Source organism: Emys orbicularis, chromosome 6, assembly GCF_028017835.1.
Source record: "Emys orbicularis isolate rEmyOrb1 chromosome 6, rEmyOrb1.hap1, whole genome shotgun sequence".
Lineage (NCBI taxonomy): Eukaryota > Metazoa > Chordata > Testudines > Emydidae > Emys > Emys orbicularis.
The window spans coordinates 89,294,617-89,309,907 of NC_088688.1; the positions used below are offsets into that span (position 1 = coordinate 89,294,617).

General features: G+C 43.4%; 1 protein-coding gene across 1 annotated transcript in view; it reads left to right on the forward strand.

The window, feature by feature from the left end:
* LOC135880139 (fructose-1,6-bisphosphatase isozyme 2) overlaps positions 1–13,090 on the forward strand; it is a 31,486-nt gene extending 18,396 nt beyond the window's left edge. The window contains exons 5-7 of the mRNA XM_065406287.1: positions 415–552; positions 7,887–8,006; positions 12,896–13,090. Of these exons, the coding sequence (XP_065262359.1) occupies positions 415–552; positions 7,887–8,006; positions 12,896–13,090 (453 nt within the window). The remainder of the gene's footprint in view (positions 1–414; positions 553–7,886; positions 8,007–12,895) is intronic.
* Positions 13,091–15,291: the final 2,201 nt, after the last annotated feature.

Consider the following 15,291-nt stretch of genomic DNA (forward strand, 5'->3'; position numbering starts at 1 on the left):
ACATACATATATATTACACACACACACACACACACACAGTGAGGGTGCGCAGGGGCAGTTAAAAAAAAAAATCAAAAGACAACCCCAAAAATCAATTAAAAAAAAATCTCATGATTTTGATGCCAGTCTCATGACGTTTTCAGGTCTGACTCATTTTTTAAACATTTGGGGTTAACAATACTGGACTGGTATTCATTTTATGACAATTATTTCTGAGATTATTTTTGTTCACATTGAAGATATGGCAAATCTTCCTGTACCTAAAGCAGCTTTCCAGCTTGTGATCGGTTTGAAACAATGACAAGTCATATAAATGAATATTGATTAAAGGACCACGTTGTGCTAAAGTCTTTCAAACTTTCCTTTAGCTATCCCACTGCCTGCTAGTAATTGGTGCACCTCATTCTTCTGTAGGCCCTTGGTGAATTTGTTCTGGTGAATAAAGATGTGAAAATCAAGAAGAAAGGGAAGATCTACAGTATCAATGAGGGTTATGCCAAGTACTTTGATCCTGCGATGACAGACTATTTACAAAGGAAGAAATTCCCTGAGGTGAGAAAATAGCAGCTTTGTAATCAGCTAATGCAGCCAGGGCTCATGCTGCTTTGAGCAAAGTACGGCTCAAAGAGGAGGATCGGTTTGATTGTTTTGCTGAATTAAACTCCTTCACCTTGTCAACATTATCTACAACCTGGTACGTTCTGGCTACATGGCTAAAGTACTTTGGCTTCCACTACTCTGAAAATCCTTTATTACTTCAACCTATATGGTAGCCAAACTCATCGGCATTCTGTAATAGTTTGGAGGAAGATGTGCTAGATAATAAGAGCCAGAGTTCTAAAGAACCTCTGAAATTATGCATGCAAAGTTTGGACATGCACCTATTTTCAAATATATTTGAATACTACCTCAATTAATAACATGCACAATTATCCATTTTGGGCTAGATTTCTCACTACTGCTCAGTAGGTTGCATTGAAGGGCGGAGTGTAAAAATCCTCGCCCACAGTTGCACCCTTGTGCAGCAGCAGGGTACAGCTGCAAATCCAATGCTTCCCAAAGTGCAAAGACTGCTCCCTCCTAACGCCTCATGGGGCACAATACAACCCCAAAAAGACAAAGAGGTGGACTCATGCCCATGCACCCTTCCCCCATAGGGGGCGTACATTGTACCACCTGAACAGGTATAGCTGAGGGCACGCTACCCTCTACATTCTGCTGCCACCTGGAACTCCGCATCTGCAATGCCTTCAGCATGGATCAGTGCCTAATAAGGCATGACTGAGCCCTTTGTGAGTATGAACACGTACATGCACACATTTTGCCTGTGCAGTTTTGAAAAGTTCTTTGAAAATGTGACTGTGTATGTCCAAGTCACTTCAAAATGTGGTAGATTATAATTACTCAAGTTTGAATTTCATTAGGATGCTAGAATTAACCCTACTCTTGCGAAAAAAAGATATCCGATTTATGTCTCACCTAAAAGACAGTGCATCCAGTAGCAAACTTTCCCAGAGCACTATACTGAGGCACTGGTTCAGTAATGGCACAGTAGCACAAGAGCCTACTTGCTAGCTACTTCCTGTACCACCATATGTTTTGCTTGGAGAGAGCCTGTCCAAGTACTGGCACAAACTGATGCTGCTTAGTTTGTCAAGTCTGATGGGATCACATCTTTAGATAAGGTTGCAGGTCATATTTCTGTGAGGACTTCTTGGTAGGCTGTAAATTTACATCTTGCTACACTGAACAAAATGGGTACAGTTTTGCTCTGCGTCTGCCCAAGAACTCTGCTTTATTGCTTTAAGTTGTTACTATGAGATATGTTGTATTAGAAAGCTGTGCATCTGCTTATGTGGTTTTATTTGAAACAGAGAAGTGAGGGGTTTAGTCTAGTTTTGAGGGAAGTGGAACCCAGTTTACAGCCTTCTTGCTTCCTGAAAATTGCTTCTTTATATATGAATCCTTCAATCCCCCAGATCAGAACGTAATCTACATTTTATAAAGCCACCTGACTGTTGAAAAAAGTGTAAACTGTTTGTTCAAGGAGCAGAGCTAGCCAAAAGGAAAAACAGGAAATGCCATGTATCATTATGTTTCATACATTTCAATTTCAAAGGGTGACAGAAAAACATCAAACAGTGCAATCCAATGACATTTCACCAGAACTCTGTCAATACCTTTGTGCAGTATCTGTAACTTGTCACACGGTTCTATCATACGACTCAAATCCTGCAGGAGTTCAAACCTCATTTACAAAAACATATTGTTTAGACCTTGCTCTGTGCTATTGTTGCAAACTGGCTGTTGGAAGTGTTTCTGAACTAAAACATCTAGTCAGCAGCAGGATTTTTTTTAACTTTAAAAGGTAATACTGTGTTAATGCAGTCACTACTCACATCTTCTGGGGAAGGTCCTATAAAAGATTTCAGCCCAGTCATTATTGAATATTTAGTCCACATCAGAAAACCTAGGGGCAGTTCAGCATGACCAATAGTTCCTCAGGAAAGGACAAGCCATTATGGTGCCATCACTTCCACTCGAAGAGAGGGCTTTCTTTATCCCTGCTGCAGGGTTTGGGCTCCAGAGAGCCTCCAAAAAAAAATAACACAAGGGAAAAAAAACAAGCAGCTTCTGGCCGTACAATCTTTTTGGGCTGCATTAGTTTGAAGTTGAAGCAAACAAGATGTAGGGCCTAAATCAGAAAAGCAGCGCGCAATTTTGCTTATGCAAATAATTGTAGGTGCAATTTCTCAGGCATAAATTCAAAGGCTTTTAGACATCTTGCTACTTGAGCCTGCAAATCAGGTTATTAGACAGTGTGACAAAGTTCCTCCTCTATCTTGGTGGGTCCTGCACTTATTGGCGGATTTTCTTGTCTCAGAGATTCACCATGTGGGTTGGGGAACAGCCCAGAGACCTTCCCCTCTGGAAGAACCCACAGTCCACATCAATTGGGAGGTTTGGGGGGAACCTGGGCCCGCCCTCCACTCCGGGTTCCAGCCCAGGGCCCTGTGGACTGCAGCTGTCTATAGTGCCTCCTGTAACAGCTGCATGACAGCTACAACTCCCTGGGCTACTTCCCCATGGCCTCCTCCAAACACCTTCTCACCACAGGACCTTCCTCCTGGTGTCTGATAACGCTTGTGCTCCTCAGTCCTTCAGCAGCACTCCCTCTCAGCTCCTTGCGCCTCTTGCTCCCAGCTCCTCACACTCACACCACAAACTGAAGTGAGCTCCTTTTTAAAACCCAGGTGCCCTGATTAGCCTGCCTTAATTGATTCTAGCAGCTTCTTCTTAATTGGCTCCAGGTGTCCTAATTAGCCTGCCTGCCTTAACTGGTTCTAGCAGGTTCCTGATTACTCTAGTGCAGCCCCTGCTCTGGTCACTCAGGGAACAGAAAACTACTCATCCAGTGACCAGACTCCTGTACCCCACTGGTCTGGGTCTGTCACAACAGCTAGATGCCAAAAAAAAAATGCACTCACGGTTATTTGCAGATACAAAATCAAAGACTAAGATAAAAATGAACTTTCTGGGCAATTCCAAGTTGGAGGCAGGGGAGGAGGCTGAAGGAAAATTCCCCACTGTTTCCTCAAAGATTCCTAAATGAAACATAGAACCCTGCTTCAAAAAGGACTTCATATTTGCCTCTGTGCATGTTCTTATTCTTTGCTAGGCCATATTAGTAACTAAGTTAGTTAACTAATTATTTCAATTACTGTTCATTTTCCTGTCCCTTATATTTATTGATCTCTATTACCCCTTTTCTCTTATCAGTTCCACCACAGCATCTCACCTTTGTTTAGAAGGGCACACTTCTTGCTTCAAAGTCAAATGCAAAGGCCCTAGACCAATCCCTCTCTTCTGGAATGTGACTACTATCCATGGCAACAGTGCGGAGATGGTGGGAGGGAGAAGAGTCCAGAGCAGGGGTCGGCAACGTTCGGCTCGCCAGGGTAAGCACCCTGGCGGGCCGGGCCAGTTTTATTTACCTGCTGACGTGGCAGGTTCAGCCGATCACGGCCCCCACTGGCCAGAGTAAACCTAAATCTCTTGTTAACCATCACAAAACCTCTGGTCTGCTGCTCAAGCTTGAATAGCAGCTGCCACCTGAAGAGCTTCCTGTAGTGTGTATAAAGGAGTATGCTGATTCTAACATGCACTCCACTATGGGCAGTGTTATGGAGGAACCGAGTTTTGTACATAAGAAGATAGCTAGGGAAACTAAATTTTACTTTAAGCCAGAGCTATGTCTCCCTTCATAGGAGATCTTCTTTCTAGCTATGCATCTAACACTACCTCTGTAGAAGAAAACAGGTGCCACACAGATGAGTAGATGTGCATGGGTTGAGGAGAAAGCTGATGTGGGAAAACACTACACGACCTTCATGTTTTGAACCATTTTAATCCATTTGGTTTAAGCATAAGAGACTCGTAAATAGGACCCTGTGAAAATCATGATTTCACAGACTGCTTGGAAATAGCAAAATTAGCTAATACCACAATTTTTCCAACAGGGAGGCAGAAGTGGGCATCTGTGTGAGTGATGGTCTGATGCTTGGTGTGGCTCATAGCCCATGGCAGCATCATGTCAGAGCAGCAATTTGGGTGGGGGACTTGGCATCCAGTTTTATGTGAGGCACAGTAGCCAGCACTCCTGCCTCTTGGAACACACACTGAGCTGCATGGAGCATGATACTGGCATGCACGGATGCCTGCTTCCGCCACCCCACTGTTGAAAATATCGCAGCAGTTCTGGGGGGGGGTGGTACTCAGTGGCCATGCATATGCTGCAGGGATCTTGGAAATCTCTCTCTCTCATTAGGACCCACTGAGCCAATATCAAATGCTCTCCAGATGCACATACAAATTAGGCATTTCTGAGAGTCTAATCAGAGGAAAAAGTATTTCACTGGCATTCATGTCTGTTATCTTTGTTTGAGAGGGAAATCTGGGCATTGTTCCAGCCATCATGCAGCATACATTAGCTTTCTCATCTGAAAGAGAAACATATGAGATATTCAGTTGCAGCTGTGAGAATGCCAGACTGTATCATAAGGGATCAAACAAGAAGTAAAACTTGAAAACTAAAGGGAATACTGAATGTACACCTGCTAGTGTCTTGTTCCTAAAGGGAAGTCAAAGGTTTGCTTTTGTCTGTTTCCCAGGTCCTTGTGGTGCAGGTGACAACTGCACTAAAATGAAGCAGTTTCTATTTTCTATTATTTGTAGCATGATCATGCATTCAGCTGTGTCTGTATCAGTTATGTTTCTATCATGGTCAGAAACAACCAAACCCTGATAGAGGAAGCAGGATTACCAGCTGGCCTTCCTATTCCCATATACTGTACTTATGATCATCACATAATTCAGATAACTCAAACACACTAGTGGAATGTGGTCCTCTATGTCATAATATGCACAGAAAAAATCTTTTTCTTAAAAGGACATTATTAAGGTTGCAAAGTCAAGCACTGAAAAGTTAGAACAGAATCCTGGCATTTCCTATTCTTTTAAGGCTGCCTGTGCAGAATTTGGCTCCCTTGTGCTTATGGATTGTGATATAGTCTTTAAATTACTTGATCACATACTATTTTTAACAACAGGACCCCTAACCCCATTCAGTGCACAGGTTGGACATTGCTCTGGGGATGAATAAGGATTGTGCAATGAAGGATTCTGCAACTTTGTTGCAGAAGTTGGAAGGTGTATACTGATAGAGGCAGAGGATCAGAGGCGATGCATGCAAGGACCACATGTCCCCCAGCTATTAAATGGACACTGTCAAGTTTGATAGGCATACATTTTCTTACTGCTCTCCCAAAAATGACATTTTCTGTGATAAACTGCCTTCCAAAAAGCTAAAAGCAAACAAAACCATACTCTCAAATAATCTCCAAAATAAGTCTGCAACAATCCTAAAATCATAGCACCTATTTGGGAGCAAAACAACAAGAATCCTCAGAGAGTAGCACAAGGATAGATCCCCCTTGCTCTGCTCTTCCTGCATCTCCATCCCTGGAAGCACCTGACTACACTCATTTTTCTGATCACGTGAGGAAGCAAGGTTATCAGCAGTCTCAGTCCGTGTTGGCTTTCAAGACAGAGCAAGCAGGGAAAAGTGGAAAGATGGTATCAGGTTCTCATATACTCAAATTACACGCACATATGATGCCACAAAGTTACCATGAGTGGCTCATACTGCCCAGGGAGAGTTTAAAAACTGCTGCAACTACTTTGGGGTTGCATGGACATTACTACATTTTATAAGAGACTCTATCCTTTTGAGAAAGGGTGTGTCAAACTATAGGCCTGCTAACATTTAGAGTGTCCCGTAAGTGGTCAGGGATTTAAGCAAACTTTGATTTCGGACTGGTAACAAAATGAAGAGGGCAATGATACATTGCAGTTTTGCCAGCTACCCAGCCTGGCAGTGTTACCAGTTTTGCCCGTTACTTTGGGGTATGCTCATTTATTCGGGTTACTCTTCTGGGGGGAGGGGGGAATTCTGTAATTCTATCAATGTACTGCTGGTCTCACGTGTGTTTTCATATGGAGCTCTACTTCTCCCTTATGCAAGTCCCCTCCCAATGGAGCTATCCTGCAGACCTAGGTTCCCTAGGGCTGGGTTCCTCCAGCCCCAGAACCGGATGAACACACCCACACAAACAGAGCAAGTCTGAGCGGAACGGGTCAATCAGCACTTTAAAGCTGCCACCCTTACGTGTCCCAGATTCAGCCTGTCCCTATCCCCACTCTCACATCACAATTGTACTGGTAGTAACCTACTTGATGAGCAAACCCCACAGTATTTGGGGCGCTGCAGGGGTCTTAAGCTTAGGTAAAAGAACCGTTGCTGTAGAGTAAATGGGGGAAGCTAAAAACACAAAAGAGTCAAGTTCAGCAAGAGAGAGAAGCAACCAGCTTAAGCATAAAAGTTATTTATTGAATAATAGTGATAACTACACAAGGAGAGCTAAACCAACATAAGTTACATTATTAAAAGTTAATACCTAAGGTAGAAAGGAAAACAGAGCGGGGGGGGGGGGGGATTTCGCCCACTCCATGAGGCTTGAACTGGCCAGGGTTCCCAGGTGATGATGGTAGCTCAGGGTCCTGAGTACTGGAGACAGGCAGAGCCCCCAGCACGATCAGTCAGGAGAAGATGGAGTCCCAGTGGAACTGATGCATAGTTTGAATCTAAGCATCAGAACACTTACTTGAACATAGGTAGGGTCTTTTTTTGTAGAGAAACAACAATGGTTCAAGGAAGAACACTAGATTTGTTTATGGGTAAACTAATGACTCAAGGATTTTCTTTAGGCTAGACAATAGGAGCTGATCACTCTTGGTTATGGGTGGTGTTTTCTTCCAGGGAGCTCACAATGCAACTAGACTGCTTCAGTATTTTGGATATCAATCAAGGATTCATTACTAGCATTGGTCTGATAACTGCTGAGCGGGTTTGGGCAGGCGTAGGTTCATTAACATCTGGAGCAGAGATTCCCATGATGCAGTGCTTCCCTGCTTTTCTGGTCCCAGAGTTCAGTGCGGTTCTCTGTTCTTCATTCTGTATGCTAATCCCTGTCTCATCTTTCATGCGGATGAGGCTAGGGGAGTTGTCTCTGCTCTCCATTCTGTATGCAAATAGAGACGTCTTAATCTTGTCACCCTTGTCAGGAGGGGTCTAGGTGCATCTCCCAATGCTCTTCACTGCTCTCTGCAAGCCTTTTCTCTGATCGGTTTTGGTTCAAGCAGAGTCTGGTGTGTGTGTGGGGGGGTGTCTTTCATGTGTCAGACAGGCTAGATAGTACACCCTGGTTCCCCAAGAACACAGAGCTGATATAACAGCTTTAGCTTCAAGGTCTCCATCTGTTTTACAGGATGGCAGTGCCCCCTATGGCTCTAGATATGTGGGCTCGATGGTGGCTGATGTTCATCGCACCCTGATGTATGGTGGGATATTCATGTACCCAGCTAACCAGAAGAGTCCTAAGGGAAAGGTAAACTGTTTGTCTTCTGAACTTACTGTACCTACTACCACTGCTTTTCCAGAATGTGTGACAGAATGGTTATAATTTATGCATAGTGGCTTAAATATAGCTTTTCTTGAGCTGATTTGGGAGTATATTAAGGGACACAAAGGTCAAAGTTTTTACAAATTAGATTTGGCCCAACTCAACAGTGGTCCCATCTAACATACTTCTGACCTTTCAGAGTCATCCCATTTATTTTTGTGTTTTTAAACCAATCATTGCATTACAGACTATGCACACATCCTTCAGTGGAGCCAACTTTTGATTCACAGTCTCCAATGGGGATTGAACCTGGAATCTCCAGCACAGAACACACAGGCCTCTACCATTTGACCTAAAAATAGTTTTTTTACTTGGTAGTGAGGATCAAGCAGTTATAGTAACTGGAGCCAACCACTAGAGTGAAACATCACAATGGGTCCTCTGGGAAAGTATTCAAAATAGTGTAGGACTTAGGACTTGTCTACGAGGTGGAGTAATGGCAGGGGTATGATTTTTAAAGCACACTAACCTCTTGCACATTAATTGGTCCATATAGATTCTGCTGATTCACTTTAATGTAGTGCTATTTGAAACAGTACTACATTAAAAAGCACTAGGGAATCTTTAGTGTGCACCACCAATGTTTACACAGACCAGTTAATGTGCAACACATTAGTGCGTTTTAGATATATCACCCTCATAAAGTGCATTACACCACCATACAAAGGCCTGAGTCTCGCGGTACATAGACTGGGTCTGCTGTACTGACTCTGCGGCCTTGTCCTTACTGAAGAACACTGTGCTACCAGAAATCATGTTTAAATACAGCTGAGCTAGCAAGCACTGTTTCCTTGACCAGTGTGGACAAAGATATTTTGTCCCACAGAACTAGCCAAGCTGCCATCATGATGATTATCTGTCCACCTATACAAACCACCTTGGGACAGGGGACTAAAAACTCATCTGAAGAGGCCAATCAATAAGTCCTTGTTGAAAAAGAAGAAAGTAGGGAAATAGCTGGATTCACACCATGTTGCCACTGCAGGAATCCCCTCATTATGCAATGATTTTCAAGATTTGTTTTTAAGCCATTCCTGGTAACATGGTTCCTGGGACATATTTGCTCAGAATGTTTGAGTGTTAAAGGCCTTCTGGAAGGGACTGGCCATTTATTACAGAATTTGTGGGATGGTCGTGTGTGTGAGAGAACCAGCTTTACAGATTTTCTTTTTCAGGTTAAGTCTTTATATTTGGAAATTATATAAAAGCAGCTGTGAAGTGAATGAGATAAGAGACAGGAAAAAAGGGACATCCTGAAGGTACTGGCAGGCATATACCAAGAGGCAGCATACACCATACATTGTGAAATACATACTGTGCTCTAAACCTCTGGGCAAAGGGTATGTGTACATGGGATCTTCATTTTGTGTGAACAGCTGTGCCAGATACTATAAAAAAAAAACAACATATGCTGAAATTTTACTTTGTGCTCCTTTTTTGAAGGCAATAGCAGTTTCAAGGTGATTTAATTTCACAGCTTTAGAGAAAGCAAGGAACAAATATGGAATTAAAGGGTTTACACATGTAAATTAGCCTCTAGTAGCTAATGGCTGACTTGGATTGTGTTGCCATGGAGGAGAGGGAAAGGTGACAATTAGCTCAAGACTTTCATTCAGGAAGTCGGGGTGTACTGTGAAGGTGATATATTTAGGTGCTGGAAGGAGAATTTTGGAGGCACTGTTTTCTCAGTCCACTTCCAATAATTTGGTTTTTAATATTGGGGGGCAGAGGAGGTTGCTTTTAATGGCTATTCTACAAACAAAATAAGGGGCTGTCACTTTCAGTTAAGAGAGAAAAGGGCTTGTGATTTGAGGTCAAGTATCACCACCACTTTTTCTAGACCTGTGTTGTCTGCCGCATGTAGTAGGTTTGTCCATAAAGACCAATTCATCCAAAGTCACGGCTGTTCCGGTTTGAAAGACAGTACCACGGCAACTGTTACCCAGTCATCCTCCTTTACCCTGTGAACATCCCCAATGCATAGGCAGAGTGCTGAGAGAGCAAATATGTGGAGTTATACCTGGGATGGATTTGCTCCATGGATTTTGGAGCTGAAGCGCATGGTGAGCATGCTAAATGAACAAGTTAGTATAGCACAAAGGCCACTCCCTACAGGTCAAGATAAAAACAAGAGTGTCAAGTGCTCAATATATACGAGAGTTAATCTTTGTCTCTCATATTGAAACAAACAGTATCAGCCTATTTGCAGATGCTGTTTTTAAACTGGAAATGTTAACCAAATCATATTTTTGTGGATCTGATGTTCATAATGCTCTAATGAATTACAAAACGTTAATGCATTTAAAGGAGGGAGGCTTGGATGCAGTCAGCTTTCTGAACAAAGGCAAGAAGTATGCTTTTGACCCGGACATGGTGGTGAATGAGGACAGACACAGGGATGGATTTTAAGCAGAAGGCCCACAACTTTATTAAACCCAACACAAGGAAGGGGAACTACCTGCCCTGTCACCCAGACTCTTACTTAACTGCCTGTATGTAGTTCCAGGGCAGGGTTAAAGACCTCTACCATATAACCCAACACTCAGGGTAGACTCAGCTTGCTCTTCTGAATCCTACCACCCACCTCCTCCATGCCCTTGTGAAGGCGACAGAGGCTACCAAAACGGGAGGACTTCAGCCTGTGTAGGACACAAGGTCCTGGTCTATCCCGTGAGCACAAGGCCCATCAGCAAATTCCCAGAGCCATTCCTTTTAATTAGACTGGAAACCAGCCACAAGTTGCAATAAATGAACATCCCTACCAAATACTACCACATATTATTAAATCCTATCCCTATTTAGCCTAACTGTGCCTCCAGGATGCTGTGAGGAAGGAAAAACGTAAACAAAACCCCCAAAACAGGACTATGCCAATTTGGCCACAATTGGAAGAAAAAAAATTTTTTGACCCCAAAACAGGCAATGGGTCAGACCTGCAGCATCTGTAAGACACAGCTCCTAAACTATGGGTACAGGCGGTGGTGGTAACAGGGGTTGCTGAAATAGAGCAAAAAGAGGCTCCTCAAGGCCTGGCCTAGGATTTAAAATTAATGAAAGGGGAGAGCAAAGGACCAATCAGTTTCCTTCCTCCCCTGGCTGGCTAATAAATGGAGACTCGGGGGGGGGGGGGGGGGGGGGGGGACTCCTGCATCCCCCCAGCTAGTGCCTGCTCTACTTCCCCTTTCTACTGGTTCTATCCCAATCACTGCTGGTCCCATCTAGTTTTCCAGCTGTTGAGATAGATGAATGGCATTCTTAAGGTTTACAGTCACACCAAAACAGTGACAAACCCCACGTGATTCTGCAGTGACACCACTGCTGTTTTGTGGCAGGTTTTCTTTTTTGAATTGACCATGCCATAAAGAGACTACAAAGGCCATTGCCCCCATGTTACCTGTTAGCTGGACATTGTGTACTTAGAGTGGCATTGAAACAAACTTTAAAGATAAGTAAGAAATAAAGTTAATGCTATGTACATTGCTTAAGTGTATGAAATCCCTGGTTTTATTGCAAACAGTGTGATCACCGAAATTATTACAGGGTTGATTGTATTCCATTACACACTTCCATTTCCCCAAAGCACATTCTGTTTTTGGGAGGGTGCTTTACATTTGTATAGGCTTTTCCATGCCACACCATTGTATCTCAATACCTAACAAGCCTGTAAGATAGGAAAGTATTATTATCTCTAGTTTGCAGATGGAGACGTGAGGCACAGAAGGAAGACATAAGTGTTTTATCTCCCAAAACCAAGTCCATTAACTGAACCTTGTTAAATCACCAGCCTTTCATTCCCCTTTACATACTGTAGTTGTTCCAATGCCACTGAAAATATTTGTATAGTGGGGATGCTGAGAGCCATTGAACCAAACTGTAAACCCTCTATATGATGGAAACCACTTCAAGCCAAGGGGTGCTGCCACATCCCTAGACCCCTAGTTCCAGGACCCCGGAGTTTTTTGACATATGACCCAAATGTACTTGCTTTCAAACTGGAACATTTTTATGACGAGGTCTGAAATTTCTGTTAACATTAATAGGTATTGGGGGCCTAATTTCCTTCACACTAAACTGAAAATACATTTCTAAAATAACCATAGTTACTTAAAAGTTACTATCTGCATGAACTCAGCTCACTGTAACAGGTTTAGCCACAGTTGTGCAGTGCTGCAATCAACTCCTGACACTTGAGAATGTCAGCATCAGGTTTCAGACTCCAAAATATCCTGAGCAAACACAACTGTCCAAGCTCCAAGATAACAAATAAGGCCTGTGGGAAGGTGTCACCTTTGCTAGTTTAACCACTTCACTGCTGCATGCAGCCTCAAGAACCTCGTTAGTCCGGCGAAACCTATTGCCTGTGCTGTCCCACCTACTGTGTACCTCAGCTCTGAAATGCTAAAATTCCACTGGAATATTGATACTTCAGTGCAATGTCACTGCATTCTTCTACAGAAGCTGCAATGGAAGCCAGAAGAGAAAGTTTTAAAAATCTCACAATGGGAGATGGGAACATGACGCAATATGATGCTTATGGTGGGGATGTTATTGTTAAAGAAACCCTGAAAGAAGGTTGAATAAAGAGAGGCTGTAAAAGAGACAGAGTTGAAGAACACAGTGGTTAAAACACTGGCAGATGGTCTATACCAGAGCTCCCATCATTGCTAACACCAATGGAACTGTGGTAGCTTCTCTAGTGGGAGATTTGCAGAAGCTTGCCAAGGTCATAAAGGGAAGGTCAACACTTAAGTTCTGAGAAGTGCTTTGTTGTTATTTCCCCCCCAAACAGTCCTGTATTTTGTCTTTTCTTACAGCTCCGTCTCCTTTATGAGTGCAACCCCATGGCTTTCATCATTGAGCAGGCTGGTGGGATGGCTACCACAGGGACTGAGCCAGTGCTGGATGTGAAGCCTGAATCTATTCACCAGAGAGTCCCATTGATTCTTGGTTCCCCAGATGATGTGCAGGAATACCTCGCTTGTGTGCAGAAACACCAGAAAAGCAGCTAATGGCATTCACACACCAGATGTTCCTCCCACACCGGCTACATCACTTTCCAGAAAGAGCAGCAATCAGAAGACTTTGGTTTCCGGGATATCAGTTCCCCCCTTTCACTGACAATAGAAATAGTGAAGACTGTTCCTAAAGGTTTTAATTCCCCTTGAATACAAGTGCAAAAATTCTTTAGTCTCAGTTTCTGTAATACAAGAGTAAAAGCAAAGTCCTAATTTTAATACTAACAGTATCTACTTGCTTAATACTAAAAAAGGAAGTGAATTGTTTGGGTTACACTCTATTTGATCTGAAGCTAAGGCTTGGTCTACACTTACCCCCCAATTCGAACTAAGGTACGCAACTTCAGCTACGTGAATAACGTAGCTGAAGTTCGAAGTACCTTAGTTCGAACTTACCTCGGTCCACACGCGGCAGGCAGGCTCGCCCGTCGACGCCGCGGTACTCCTCTCGTATAGCTGGAGTACCGCAGTCGACGGCGATCACTTCCTGGTTCGACTTATCGCGTGCAGACCAGACGCGATAAGTCGAACCCAGAACTTCGATTCCCAGCCGCCGAACTAGCGGCTGGGTGTAGACATACCCTAAGTGTCTGATAATGCAGTAGCTGGCATTCTTTGAGACAAAGCATTTTTATATCAACATTCAAGACTTCATTTAGAGACTGTATCTGTATTTTCTGTTGGAGATTTTGTTGCGGGCAATTATTTTGTCAGCCCTCATACTACCACTAGTCTTGTGATCTGAGTGTGTTTATGTTCCAAATAATATTTGCCTGGGGTAATTAATATTAAAATTGAATTACCTTTCCATGGGAATGGAAAAATGCTTGATACGGTGCTTGAAATCATTCCCACTTCCCTTCTGTCCAGAGTCCCATGTAATTTCACACAAGCTATTACCACACAGCAACTGCCACATCTCAACTTTCCTTCTTAATGAAAGATTTCTCATGTCAGATTTATATTTACTTATACCCCTCCAGCCATACCTGGTGGGGTCTTTATCTAAGAACATAAGAACGGCCATACTGGGTCAGACCAAAGGTCCATACAGCCCAGGATCCTGTCTACCGACAGTGGCCAATGCCAGGTGCCCCAGAGGGAGTGAACCTAAGAGGCAATGACCAAGTGATCTCTCTCCTGCCATCCATCTCCACCCTCTGACAAACAGAGGCTAGGGACACCATTCCTTACCCATCCTGGCTAATAGCCATTAATGGGCTTAACCTCCATGAGTTTATCTAGTTCTCTTTTAAACCCTGTTATAGTCCTAGCCTTCACAACCTCCTCAGGCAAGGAGTTGCACAGGTTGACTGTGCGCTGTGTGAAGAAGAACTTCCTTTTATTTGTTTTAAACCTGCTGCCCATTAATTTCATTTGGTGGCCCCTAGTTCTTATGTTATGGGAACAAGTAAATAACTTTTCCTTATACACTTTCTCCACATCACTCATGATTTTATCTACCTCTATCATATCCCCCCTTAGTCTCCTCTTTTATCTATCCCAGCTAATTCTAGTACATCCATCACCTTGATATCCAGGTGCCTGTCCCATGTGTATTATGTAAGCTATTGCCTTGCAAACACATCATCATCACACTGACTGTATTACACTTCATCTACTTTTTTCTTCTCATCCCTCATTTTGATTTTTTGTCCACATTTAGACCATTACAAGTTGAGAGTTATACTCAACAAGTGAATTCACTTACATTTACTGTACTCATGCACTTGTAATACATCCATTTGTAAAGTGGCATGGGCTATTCAAAACACCACATATTTCTCATATATAGAGCCCTGCGTGGATACAAAATTTGTATCTACATCTGATCTGCGATCCGCAAAAACAATCCGTGGATATAAAGCAGATATCTGCAGATTTGCAGAGCTCTACTTACATACAGTAATGTTTTTCATAGGGGATGGAGCTACTTTGTGGACCCAACATGGATTTAGTTCTAGTGGCGCTGGAACACTTTTTGGAGTGGGGGTGCTGAGCTGCACCCCCTTACCTCTGTCCATGTTCCTAACCGCTCCCTAGAGCCGGGAGTAGGACCATGGCTCCGGGAGCGGGATGGGAGATGTGGTGGCTGGGATCCCGCATGCGGGGCCAATGGCTGGGCGGGACCCTGGGGCTGTCAGCAGAGCCCCCAGTGGCCAGGACCCCACACGCAGGGCCGGTTGCCAGGACTC